This window comes from Heterodontus francisci, chromosome 15 (genome assembly GCF_036365525.1).
Source record: "Heterodontus francisci isolate sHetFra1 chromosome 15, sHetFra1.hap1, whole genome shotgun sequence".
Taxonomy (NCBI): domain Eukaryota; kingdom Metazoa; phylum Chordata; class Chondrichthyes; order Heterodontiformes; family Heterodontidae; genus Heterodontus; species Heterodontus francisci.
The window spans coordinates 54768317-54782261 of NC_090385.1; the positions used below are offsets into that span (position 1 = coordinate 54768317).

The 13945-nt window shown below is 45.0% G+C and overlaps 1 protein-coding gene across 7 annotated transcripts in view; it reads left to right on the forward strand.

Annotated features, from left to right (window-relative positions):
• The window catches only part of LOC137377667 (BCL-6 corepressor-like protein 1), a 355666-nt gene that overhangs the window by 272475 nt on the left and 69246 nt on the right, over window positions 1-13945 (forward strand). For all 7 annotated transcript variants that reach the window (XM_068047573.1, XM_068047570.1, XM_068047571.1 and 4 more), the window contains one exon: window positions 10961-11041. In XM_068047573.1, the coding sequence (XP_067903674.1) occupies window positions 10961-11041 (81 nt within the window). The remainder of the gene's footprint in view (window positions 1-10960; window positions 11042-13945) is intronic.

A 13945-nucleotide genomic window follows, 5' to 3' on the forward strand; every position in this document is an offset into this window, starting at 1 on the left:
ACCAAAAGGTTATAAAGGCACTGGAGAAGGCGCAGAAAAAAAATACAAGGATGATACCAGAACAGAGAGGTTATAACAGTCAGGAAGAACAAGCAGAGTTCTTTTTTTTTCTGCAAAAAAGACTGATGGGTGACCTAACAGAATTCTTTAAAATTAAGATGGTTTTAACAGGATAGATGTAGAGAAGATGTTTCCACATGTGTGAGAGTCCAAAACTCGGGGTCTTGAATATCAGGAGAAACATCCTTATCCAGAGAGTGATTATAATGTGGATCTTGTGACCACATGGAGTAGTTGAGGCAGCTAGCAGAGATAGATTTATGGGGAAGCTGGATGAGTGCATGAGGGAGAAAGGAATGGAACGGTGTGGAGTGTAAACACTGGCATAGACCAGTTAAGCTGAATGACCTGTTTCTATAAATTCGATGTAATCTTCAGAAGACATTTACTGCTAGTTTTATTTCAGTCTTTTTTATCATAATTTCCAGATATATGTTAATTTTGTCTGTACTTTTTCCAAAACTAAAACTATGGTTTTGCTTTTTATTTTTGTTCCAGTCTTTCAGAATTGTTCATCAAAATTTTTGTTTTTCATAAATGTTATTTCATTTCTCACACAATTCACAAAACCATGACAAATATTAAGAAATAATAAACTGATGCTTGAATTACAGCTGATACTTCATGGCTGGAATTTTCACCATGGAGGGGGAGAAACAGGAGCTAGGCCTGTTTCTGGGTCAGAAACCTCCAGTGGGAAACTGATTGATTAAAATTCAGATTTTCATTTAATTGATTTAAAGACAGGTTCCCTGTCCACTTTGAGCCAGTGGGGACGGGAACAGAGGTGGTTCAGATGAAATGTGGGACTCATTCAGACATGCCACGGCAGCCATCACTGAGGCTGTTTTCCCCTAGGATCCATCCACAGACTTTGTGGGTTGGAGTGAAGATCTGCAGTTTGTGCCAAAACCTTCCACTGCACCAGAGGGAAGCGAGATGTCACAGGAGAGCTGGAAGCCTGACATCCAGGTAGGGCAGCCCCTCACTGCTGACCTAGATTTAATGCTGGAGTCTGTGAGGGAGAGGAGGAAGGGCCTCTTCCGGAGGCTGGCAGGAGGAGCCACCTCAGTATGCAGCGGGGCACTTCTCTGTTCGGCGTTATCTCCCTCAGTCTCCAGTTCTCTCTGGAGGGCCATGTAATGGAGAGCATAGTAGGTCACCACAGTGACCAAGAGCATTGAAGGAGGGTATTGGAGGGCACCACCTGACCTGTCCGAGCACTGGAATAGCATCTTCAAAAGCCTGATGGCCTGCTCAACGGTTGTCCTGCTGAGCAGATGCTATTGGTTGTATCACCTCTGTGCCTCTGTCTGGGGCTCCCACAGAGGAGTCAGTAGCCATGTCTTCAAGGGATATCCCTTTTCCCCTAGGATCCATCCACAGACTTTGTGGGTTGGAGTGAAGATCTGAAGCAGTCTGGACTGATGAAGGAGTCATGGCAGCTGTCAGGAAAGCGAGCACACACATGGAGGAAGCTCTTATTGTCATCGCAGACCAGATGGACATTGAGGAAGTAGAAACCCTTCCTGTTGATGGATCTCACTGGTCAGTCACTGGGTGCCTTGATGGCCGCATGGATTTAATCGGTGATGTCCTGCACCTGGGGGTATCCAATGGTGGAGGTGAAATCCAATGCTTTCTGTCCCTGCGAGGACTTGTCTGTTAAATGAATATGCTGTCCAGCTCTGGCAAAGAGGACATCAGGGACCAGCAAGATGTAGTGGTGTACAGCTGTTTTGAAATGCGACCAAGGTCCGCAGCTGATCCTTGCAAGGAGCCAGAAGCGAAGAATTACAACACCACAGTGACTTTGACAGCTACTGGCAGGGTATGGCGACCAGTGCTGTGAGGTGCGAGGTCTTTGGCAACGAGGGCACAGATGTCAGTGACTGTCTGCCTGGAGAGTCGCAGTCTCCTGTGGCACTGACTCTTGGTCTTCTCCAGGTAGCTTCGTCTTTGGAAATCGATCCTGTGTTGAGGGTTTGGCCTCCATTGTCACCCTGTCCTTCTTGCCTCTTCTGTGCCCTCCTGAGGCTCTGGGATCTGCCTTTCCTGCGGAGGGTGTTGCTGCTCATCGCCACTGGGCCTAAAATCTGATGGTGGTGCCCCTAATACCAGCTGGAGCAGGTGGTCACCCGGTTGTTCTTGGCAGTGAAGGCCTGCTCGGGTATAAAATTGAAACCTGACCCGGGCCCGACCCGACCACATCCAACCCAAATCCAACCAGGGCCCGGGTCCTTCAATTTTTGTTCGCACCCGATCCGATCCGACCCGACTATCGTAATGAAGTTAATGATATCAAACAAGTTATTGTGCTCTACCTTGTCCAAATGTTGTGATCCGGTTCATCCATTCCATCAGAAGGCTATTCCTGAAGATGGAGTTGTGGGGAATCTGGACCAGGAACCAACTCCCCCACCCCCCGCCCCTAACTTTCACACATGCGCACTTTGTGGCCGAGTTCATTGGATAGTGATCAGGGGTACAAACCTAGTGATTTCCTTACCCCATCCCTTTATTTAGTCAACACAGTTTTCGGAAGGTTGTAGGGCAGTAGAGATTTGGAGTGGGGAGTTGGTGTGTAAGGCTATGAAGATTTGAACATGAGCAACACAGAGGCCAATTATCATTTTTTTTATTGCTATTCCTAATCTCAGTGAATTCAATTCAGAGAGATTGGACTAGAAGCTAAATTTCAGTGAAAGGAAAGATTGATTGATTGGAAAAATGGCAGATCAGATAGCAGGCTTTCCCAGTGCTGTTTGATTGTTAATGTACAGTACTGCAGATTCCCAGTGCTGTTGGATCATTAGTCTACAGTATTGCAGATCTACAGTACTGTTTGATTGAAGAGTTCTGGTTGATCAGCATACACATAATGGTCAGCACCTCGAATAGCCTACAAAGCAAAAACAAAAAGATATGTTCATGTTGACAAAGTATGTTGAACAATTTCTTGCATTGACATTAAAAACAATTTTACATAAAGGTTCAGATCACTTTTTAAAAACAAAGTGATTGATGACAACGCTACATCATCAGAATGCGTCGCGGTGCGCACATGCGCACACGGTCTCGGGCCCTCTGCGCATGCGCTGCGGTCCGGATTGCCAGGACCAGTTTGCGCATGCGCAGACGACGTCATCGCGTAACGTCATCTTCCTCGGGGAACACGCCAGGTTGGCCTTCTCCCCCCCCCTCCCTCTTTCTCCCCCCGCCTCTCCCCCTTTCTTCCCCCCCCCCCCCACCCCGGTACCGCTACCGCTGGTCTCCCCGCGCTGCTCTCCCCAGCCCGCTCCGCTCTCTCACTCCGGCCGTTGTATTCTGCCACGTGTTTGTTAGGTTTCATCTCTGTGATTTTTTGAGCAGCGCCATCTTTAGTCCTGGCAGCTGCTACAGTCGCAGGCTGTGACGTTTTCGAGGCACATGCTGTATCTGCGCATGTGCCAAAACAGCGCCACCTACCGATCGCGTTGTCAACAATTGTGGTCTTTTAAAAAATGGTCTTACCCTAGATTATTTGATGTCATGGGTGAATCTCAACCCGCCAAAGCTTTCAGATTGTCCCTCTATCCTTTGAGATCTTTGTAAGTTTTTATAGCACTGCCAGATAAACAGTCAGCAAGAGCTGCTTGTTAATTGCTTTTACACACTGGACTGTCTTGTTCCTCTATAAAATTACAGTTCAGTTTTAGAAAAGATAAAGCATCCCAGAAACCCTAATTTGAAGTACTAAAATGCAAAACAAATGATCTAACAGCGATCAAATACAATTATGTATTTATTGAACATCTTCCAACTCCTTGAGTACATAAAATTAAAGATCCCAACTCTAGGAGCCGAACTACGTTTTTGTAGATAATTTTCAAATACACACAGTATTTTTTCTGTCAGCCATATCAGCCTGTCTCTTCCAAGACTTTCAAACAATGTCTTGAAAACCTAATGAATTTAAGCAGTCTTCTCATGAGATTATCCATTTTCTCTCTACAAAGAAAGACATGCACTTCTCTAGCACCTTTCACAAACTCAGGACGTCCCAAACCACTTTCCACCCAATGAAGGGCTTTGTGAATTGTAGTCACTGTTGTACAGTAGGAAATGCAGCAGCCATTGCCCACAGCAAGCTCCCACAAACAGCACTGTGATAATAACCAGATAAAACAGAAAATAATCGCGTTAAACCGTAGATTAAAAAGAAAACAAATAGCCTACTCCAATGAAGCACCCAACAGGCAGTAAGGTGAACATTTGATTTAGTAGTCTCAGTTACAGACATAGAAAAAAAAACGATTGTCATGTAAAAAAAGAGCAGAGTCAACAGTGGAAGGATTAAGGGCAGTCCTCCGCTGGTTGATTGTCCTTCCAGCTATGCTGAAGTTCCTCTCACTGCTGCTACTCCCCGCCGGAATGCAAAGTATACTTCTAGCCAGCCTGGCCAATTTAGGATGTGCAACACTGTGTTCCTTCCACCAGCCCAGCAGATCACGCTCGTTTGCCATCGCCAACACAGCAGGCTTCTGTGCTGTGTCCTGCTGCACTTCATCATTTGTGTCCATTTCTTCATGAACATTCTCCCATTCCGCAAATTCGGTCAGTGCTTTTTTGGCAGCTGTACGTTCATCGTCAACCACTTTTGTTTCCTTCACAGGGTCTTCTGTTTTAAAGTTGTTGATAGTCCGTGCACTTCGGAATGAACTTCGTCTCTATCATGGTTGGACAACATTCGCAGCTGATTAAGTTGAGGCCAGAGAAATGTTGCTATCTTGTGCACATCATTTACTTCAACTTTCTTCAGAAGCCACTCTCTGTGCTGTAGCCTGACATCGGAGTATCTGAAGAAGGTGGCATACAGAGTCGTTTAAGTTTCTCAAACCACGGAATTACCAGGTTCAATGTAGGATACTGGTCTCCCTTGAGTTCCCTCTGAGGTTAATAAAATGGTAGGAGGAAATCAACCAGAAACTGCAAGACATCAGGGGCGATGTTTTCCAGCCTGTAGTTTTCCCCACGCTGTTCCAGTTTCTTGTGCAGCTCATGATAAATATCCTGAATTGAATTCAGTGTCAGTTACACAGTACTCTATCTTGTTTCTGCCATTGGATTTACAGTTTTAGACAACTGTGCAACAAGACCAGACTGTTTAACGTATGTCACCAAGGCTTTGGCATAGTTTCTACAACATCCGGAGCTTTGGAAGCTAATTCCTTTGGATCAATTGAATGTCGAAGGACCGTGTTATATACGTGGTCCTGACAATCCCGACGTTCATATGGTCTAAGAGCAAGCACCATGTTAGCACCTTGATCTGTCACCCAGACTGGGGTAGGTGGTGGTGTAGTGGTATTATCACTGGACTAGTAACCCAGAGACCCAGGGTATTTCTCTGGGGACATGGTTTCGAATCCCACCACAGCAGAAGGTGGAATTTGAATTTAATGAATAAATTTAAAGCCAGTCTAATGAGGGCCATGAATCCATTGTCGATTGTTGTAAAAAGCCATCTGGTTCGCGAATGTCCTATAGGGAAGGAAATCTGCTGTCCTTACCTGGTCTGGCCTACATGTGACTCCAGACCCACAGCAATGTGGTTAACTCTTACATGCCCTCTGAAATAGCCTAGCAAGCCACTCAGTTGTACCTAATCGCTACAAAGTTAATGAAAAGGACTGAAACCGGACGGACCACCCGGCATCGACCTAGGCACCGGAAACGACAATGGCAAACCCAGCCCTGTCGACCCTGCAAAGTCCTCCTTACTAACATCTGGGGGCTTGTGCCAAAGTTGGGAGAGCTGTCCCACAGACTAGTCAAGCAACAGCCTGACATAGTCATACTCACGGAATCATACCTTACAGACAATGTCCCAGACACTGCCATCACCAGCCCTGGGTATGTCCTGTCCCACCGGCAGGACAGACCCAGCAGAGGTGGTGGCACAGTGGTATACAGTAGGGAGGGAGTTGCCCTGGGAGTCCTCAACATCGACTCCGGACCCCATGAAATCTCATGGCATCAGGTCAAACATGGGCAAGGTAACTTACTACTAATTACCACCTACTGCCCTCCCTCAGCTGATGACTCAGTACTCCTCCATGTTGAACACCACTTGGAGGAAGCACTGAGGGTGGCAAGGGCACAAAATGTACTCTGGGTGGGGGACTTCAATGTCCATCACCAAGAGTGACTCGGTAGCACCACTACTGACCGAGCTGGCCGAGTCCTGAAGGACATAGCTGCTAGACTGGGTCTGCGGCAGGTGGTGGGGGAACCAACACGAGGGAAAAACATACTTAACCTCATCCTCACCAATCTGCCTGCCGCAGATGCTTCTGTCCATGACAGTATTGGTAGGAGTGACCACCGCACAGTCCTTGGGGAGACTAAGTCCCGCCTTCACATTGAGGATACCATCTATTGTGTTGTGTGGCACTATCACCGTGCTAAATGGGATAGATTTCGAACAGATCTAGCAATGCAAAACTGGGCATCCATGTGGCGCTGTGGGCCATCAGCAGCAGCAGAATTGTACTCAACCACAATCTGTAACCTCATGGCCCGGCATATCCCCCACTCTACCATTACCATCAAGCCAGGAGACCAACCCTGGTTCAATGAAGAGTGCAGGAGGGCATGCCAGGAGCAGCACCAGGCATACCTCAAAATGAGGTGTCAACCTGGTGAAGCTGCAACACAGGACTATCTGCGTGCCAAACTGCGTAAGCAGCATGCGATAGACAGAGCTAAGCGATCCCATAACCAACGAATCAGATCTAAGCTCTGCAGTCCTGCCACATCCAGCCGTGAATGGTGGTGGACAATTAAACAACTAACTGGAGGAGGTGGCTCCACAAATATCCCCATCCTCAATGATGGGGGAGCCCAGCACATAAGTGCAAATGATAAGGCTGAAGCATTCGCAACAATCTTGATCTCCTCCTGAAGTCTCCAGCATCACATTTGCCAGACTTCAGCCAATTCGATTCACTCCGCGTGATAGCAAGAAACGACTGAAGGCACTGGATACTGCAAAAGCTATGGACCCTGACAATATTCCGGCAATAGTACTGAAGACCTGTGCTCCGGAACTTGCTGCGTCCCTAGCCAAGCTGTTCCAGTACAGCTACAACACTGGCATCTACCCTGCAATGTGGAAAATTGCCCAGGTGTGTCCTGTACACAAAAAGCACGACAAATCCAATCCCGCCAATTACCGCCCCATCAGCCTACTCTCTATCATCAGTAAAGTGATGGAAGGTGTCATCAACAGTGCCATCAAGCAGCACTTACTTAGCAATAACCTGCTCAGTTTGGGTTGCGCCAGGGCCACTCAGCTCCTGACCTCATTACAGCCTTGGTTCAAACATGGACAAAAGAGCTGAACTCAAGAGGTGAGGTGAGAGTGATTGCCCTTGACATCAAGGCAGCATTTGACCAGGTATGGCATCAAAGAGCCCTAGCAAAACTGAGGTCAATGGGAATCAGGGGGAAAACCCTCCGCTGGCTGGTGTCATACCTAACGCAAAGGAAAATGGTTGTGGTTGTTGGAGGTCAATCATCTGAGCTGCAGGACATCACTGCAGGAGTTCCTCAGGGTAGTGTCCTAGGCCCAACCATCTTCAGCTGCTTCATCAATGACCTTCCTTCAATCATAGGGTCTGAAGTGGGGATGTTCGCGGATGATTGCACAATGTTCAGCACCATTCGTGACTCCTCAGATACTGAAACTGTCCGTGTAGAAATGCAGCAAGGCCTGGACAATATCCAGGCTTGGGCTGATAAGTGGCAAGTAACATTCGTGCCACACAAGTGCCAGGCAATGACCATCTCCAACAAGAGAGAATCTTAACCATCTCCCCTTGACATTCAACAGCATTACCATCGCTGAATCCCCCATAATCAACATTCTAGGGGTTACCATTGACCAGAAACTGAACTGGAGTGGCCATATAAATACCGTGGCTACAAGAGCAAGTCAGAGGCTAGGAATCCTGAGGTGAGTAACTCACCACCTGACTCCCCAAAGCCTGTCCACCATCTACAAGGCACAAGTCAGGAGTGTGATGGAATACTCTCCACTTGCCTGGATGGGTGCAACTCCAACAACACTCAAGAAGCTCGACACCATCCAGGACAAAGCAGCCCGCTTGATTGGCACCCCATCTACAAACATTCACTCCCTCCACCACTGACGCACAGTGGCAGCAGTGTGTACCATCTACAAGATGCAATGCACCAAAGCTCCTTCCAAACCCACAACCTCTACCAACTAGAAGGACAAGGGCAGCAAATATATGGTAACACCACCACCTGAATGTTACTCTCCAAGCCACATACCATCTTGACTTGGAACTATATCGCCATTCCTTCACTGTCGCTGGGTCAAAATCCTGGAACTCCCTTCCTAACAGCACTGTGGGTATACCTACCAACAGCGGTTCAAGAAGGCAGCTCACCACCACCTTCTCAAGGGCAATTAGGGATGGGCAATAAATGCTGGCCTGGCCAGCGTCACCCACATCCCATGAATGAAGTTTTTAAAAATTACTTAAATTTGCTGGGTCGGATCCAAAAGTATTCACTCGCAGCTTTAAAATCTCACGCCTAATGTTTTTGCCAGTTTTGGTGTCCTCCGGTGGAAACATTGCTGTTGTTAAAACTTTGGCATTAAGTTGAAAATCTACTGTGATGTAATGACAGGTTATCAACATATTCTGCATTTTACGGTCGTCGGCGGTCCACATTCACATCCTTCAGTAGGTCAGTAATCTGAGAAATTAGTTGTTTTTTCTTCGGCCACATCACGACACCTTCATGAAACTGTAGTTGGATTTGGTGTTGATTTTCGACCGTATATAGCACCCACATTGATAAGCTCTTGTGCTAGCTCAACAAACCCTTCACCAGAGACAGTTTGGAAAGGTCAAATATCCTTGCAACAGAGACTCGGGCATTTGGCTGTAATTTCTGATTTCTTGTGAGTGGGTATGTTTTTTTCGCTCGTTTGTACAAACGAAGTTATGTATGACTGACTTGGCCCTGCTGCAGGTCGAGGACAACCTTTTTCAGTGTGCCGCTGCAAAGATGAATTTCCAGTCTTTTTGCTGTCATATTTTAGTAGAAATTTGCAAGATTTGCATTGTGCAAATCCACTTGAACTTTTACAATCATGGAAAACAACAGCATTGAAATGTTTCCAAACAGGAGATTTTCCTTTTCCAGCTACAGTACTTTCCACTGCTAAACATTCTCCAGTTAACAGCATTCGTTTTACATCCATAGTGCACTCACTCTACTTATCACTTTTGGATGGATAGAATGGAAGGAAGATACAGCATCAACGCAATGACGTCATAGAGACGCTAACTCGCTCACTGTGCAGATTCTGCAGAGTCCAGATGCACGTTTCCCGCCTTGACGTCCTGGACTCCTAGCTCAGGCTGTTCAAATTTTGATGTTTACTTACTCTTACTCTACGTCCCTTTACCTCCCAGCAGAGCAAAAGGCAGCACTGTGTGTGTCCAACCCGAGCCCGAATGCCGGACCCCGACACATGTCGGCGGGTTCGGGTCAGGTAGCCATGCTCTTCTCGGCAGCCTTGTCCCCACAATGCTGGGGGGGGATGCCAACCTTGTTCAAATCCCAGGTGCTGAGTGTCCACTTTCCCAGCCACCTGTGCAGCACCAAGGGAACCCCCTTACGAAATGCCCAGACCCTTTTGCCCCGCTGACCCTCTTAATGAGGCCAGGGTGATGAACTGGTGCAGCCATGACTGGCTTCCAATCTTTACCCGCCTGCCTTCAGCTGGTCGGTATCTAAAGGCGTGAGTAAGCTATCTGCCCGTTTACAAATTAGAACGTCAGCCCCTGACAAGCTCTAAACAAGCTTTTTAACAAGTTTAATTGGACTCAAGTGGTAGGAGAATGGGATTCCTGTCCCACCTTGTTGAGTATTGCTGGCACCTTGAAGTTGAGACGCTGCCTGACGCTGGTATTTTTGGGCCCTTCCGTCTTCATTCCTGACTTCGGGGGGCCACCAAAAACTCAGCCACTTATGTCTGATTCAATTTCTAACATCTGTACCAAAGCCTGTGCTCTCTAAATTTTATGAATAATTTTACTTTTCGTCTCATTCTTTGCCTTGAATTTTAGTCATCAAAGGAAATTTAGCTCTGATTTTAATTTATTTAGCAAAAATAAATTTTCGTCTGTTTGCTTTCTCATTTTAATCACCAACACAGTACTGGTATGCAGAGTGGAAAAATACAGTAGGGTGCAACTTTGAGGTTGGATTTAGCATGCATTTCTCAGGCAGCACAATAGCAGCTTTACAATGCACCTGGGTCTGCTGTACATGCCCTGGGACAGTGATACTTGGGTGGTGAAATGGGAAATGTTCTATTCCCCAGCACTAACATCCCGCACCACGATGTGCACAAAAAAATCACCTTTTCTTTTGAATGTAGAAATCCTGCAGAGCTAGTGGCGCAGTGGTTAGCACCGCAGCCTCACAGCTCCAGTGACCCGGGTTCAATTCTGGGTACTGCCTGTGTGGAGTTTGCAAGTTCTCCCTGTGTCTGCGTGGGTTTCCTCCGGGTGCTCCGGTTTCCTCCCACAAGCCAAAAGACTTGCAGGTTGGTAGGTAAATTGGCCATTATAAATTGCCACTCGTATAGGTAGGTGGTAGGGAAATATAGGGACAGGTGGGGATGTTTGGTAGGAATATGGGATTAGTGTAGGATTAGAATAATTGGGTGGTTGATGGTCGGCACAGACTCGGTGGGCCGAAGGGCCTGTTTCAGTGCTGTATCTCTAAACTAAATTAATTATTGCATGAAATGCAAAAATGTTTTAATGCTCATTAGTAAGTGTTGGCTTCTGTTTTCTTCTTCCCTCAGATCTTTCTCTGAGAAAAGGCAAAAATAGTTTTAAGGATTTCATTCCAGTGGTGTTGAAAACCAGGACTCGTAGTCAGTCAGGTGAGTAAACTTTTTTTCATGTAGGAAATTGTAGCAGACCAGGCATGAATCACTAGAATACTCTTGATCCATATTATTGAGAAAATTTTCACAGAACTATGTGGACACTTCAACAGGTACAATGAGATGGGCAGCTTTGTTCTCATAATAAAGATTACAGCACAGGGGACATTATATGCAATTGTAACAACGTATGTTTGTAAGTTCTATTTTAGATTTATATCAATGGTTGAATCTTTTCAGCCCATGAAAAGACACAGAAGGCAGTATTTTTTAGATCTATTTTGGGCTTTATTGGGAGCTAAATATTCCAGGCTCTAGGATCTTTAGAGAAGACCGAGAAAACGGGAAAGGACAGGTAGCAGCAATTTTGATAAAAGATATAATTATAACATATGAACATATGAATTAGGAGCAGGAGGAGGCCACTCCACCCTTCGAGCCTGCTCCGCCATTCGTTAAGTTCATGGCTAAACTGATTACTCCACATTTCCACCTACCCCTGATAACCTTCAATCAAGTCACCTGTTACTCTTCTAAATTTCAGTGGATACAAGCCTAGCCTGTCCAATCTTTCCTCTTAAGATAGCCCGCCCACTCCAGGTATTAGTCTCATAAACCTTCTCTTAACCGCCTCCAACGCATTTACATCCTTCCTTAAATAAGGAGACCAATACTTTACACAGTATTCCAGATGTGGTCTCACCAATGCCCTGTATAACTGAAGCATAACCTCCCTACTTATGTATTCAATTCCCCTTGCAATAAATGATAACATTCTGTTAGCTTTCCTGATTACTTGCTCTACCTGCATACTAACCTTTTGCATTTCATACACTGGGACTCCCAGATCCTTCTGCATCTCAGAGCTCTGCAATCTCTCACCATTTAGATAATATGCTTTTTTTATTCTTCCTGCCAAAGTGGACAATTTCACATTTTTCCACATTATACTCCTTTTGCAAAGTCTTTCCCCGCTCACTTAACCTATCTATATCCTTTTTAGCTCCCTTATGTCCTCTTCACAAGTTACTTTCCTACCTATTTTTTGTGTCATCAGCAAATTTAACAACCATACCTTTGGTCCCTTCATCTAAGTCATTTATATAAATTATAAAAAGTTGAGGCCCTAGTACAAATCCCTGTGGCACTCCACTCGTTACAGCTCACCAACCAGAAATGACCCATTTATGCCTACTCTCTGTTTCCTGTTAGCTATCCAATCTTCTATCCATGCCAATATGTTACCCCCCTACAGCATGAGCTTTTATTTTCTGCAATAACCTTTTGATGTGGCACCTTATCAAATGCCTTCTGGAAATTTAAGTACGATACATTCACCAGTTCCTCTTTATTCACAGCACATGTAACTCCCTCAAAGAACTCCAATAAATTGGTAAAACATGATTTCCCTTTCACAAAACCATGTTGACTCTGCCTGATGACCTTGAATTTTTCTAAATGCCCTGCTATACCATCTTTAATAATAGCTTCTAACATTTTCCTTAAGACAGATGTTAAGCTAACTGTCCTGTAGTTTCCTGCTTTTTGTCTCCCCTTTTTGAATAAAGGAGTTACATTCGCTATTTTCCAGTCTAACGGAACCTTCCCCGAATCTAGGGAATTTTGGAAAATTAAAACTAACACATCAACTATCTCACCAGCCACTTCTTTTAACACCCTAGGATGAAGTCCATCAGGACCCGGGGACTTGTCAGGCCACAGCTCCAACAATTTGTTCAGTACCACTTCCCTGGTGATTATAAATTTCTTGAGTTCCCTCCGATTTCCTGACTTACAGCTAATACTGGGATGTTATTTGTATCCTCAATAGTGAAGACCGATGCAAAATATCTGTTCAATTCATCTGCCATCTCCTTATTATCCATTATTAATTCCCCAGACTCACTTTCTATAGGACCAACGCTCACTTTGTTAACTTTTCTTTAAATATTTATAGAAACTCTTCCTGTCGGTATTTATATTTTTAGCTAGCTTTCTTTCGTACTCTAATTTTACCTTCCTTACCAATCTTTTAGTCATTCTTTGCTGTTTTTTATATTCTGTCCAATCTTTTCACTGGCCTCCCAAATTTGCGCAATTATAGGCTTTTTCTTTAAGTTTGATACTATCTTTAACTGTTTTAATAACCACAGATGGCGGCTCCAACCCTTGAAATTTTTCTTTCTCGTTAAAATGTATCTATTCTGTGTATTCTGAAATATCCCCTTAAATGTCTGCCACTGCATCTCTTTTGATCTATCTCTTAACATGATTTGCCAGTTCACTTTAGTTAGCTCTGCTTTCATGCCCTCATAATTGCCCTTATTTTAGTTTAAAATACTAGTCTTGGACCCACTCTTCTCTCCCTCAAACTGAATGTAAAATTCAATCATATTATGATCGCTGCTACCTAGGGGCACCTTAACTATGAGGTCATTAATTAATCCTATCTCGTTGCACAATACCAGGTCTAGTATAGCCTACTCTCTGGTTGGCTCCAGAACGTATTGTTCCAAGAAATTATCCCAAAAACATTCTGTGTACTCCTCCTCTAGGCGACCTCTGCCCATCTGATCTTTCCAGTTTATATGTAGGTTAAAATCCCCCATAATTATCGCCGTACCTTTCTGACAAGTAGCCATTATTTCTTCCTTTATACCCCGTCCTACAGTGTGGTTAATGTTAGGTGGCCTGAACACCACTCCCACAAGTGACTTCTTATCTTTATGGTTTCTCATCTCTATCCAAACTGCTTCTATATCCTGTTCTCCTGAACTTAGGTCATCCCTCTCTATTGCGCTAATATCATCATTAATTTACAGAGCTACCCCTCCACCTTTTCCTAGCTTCCTGTCCTTCCTAAATGCCATATATCCTTCAATATTCAGGTCCCAATCTATG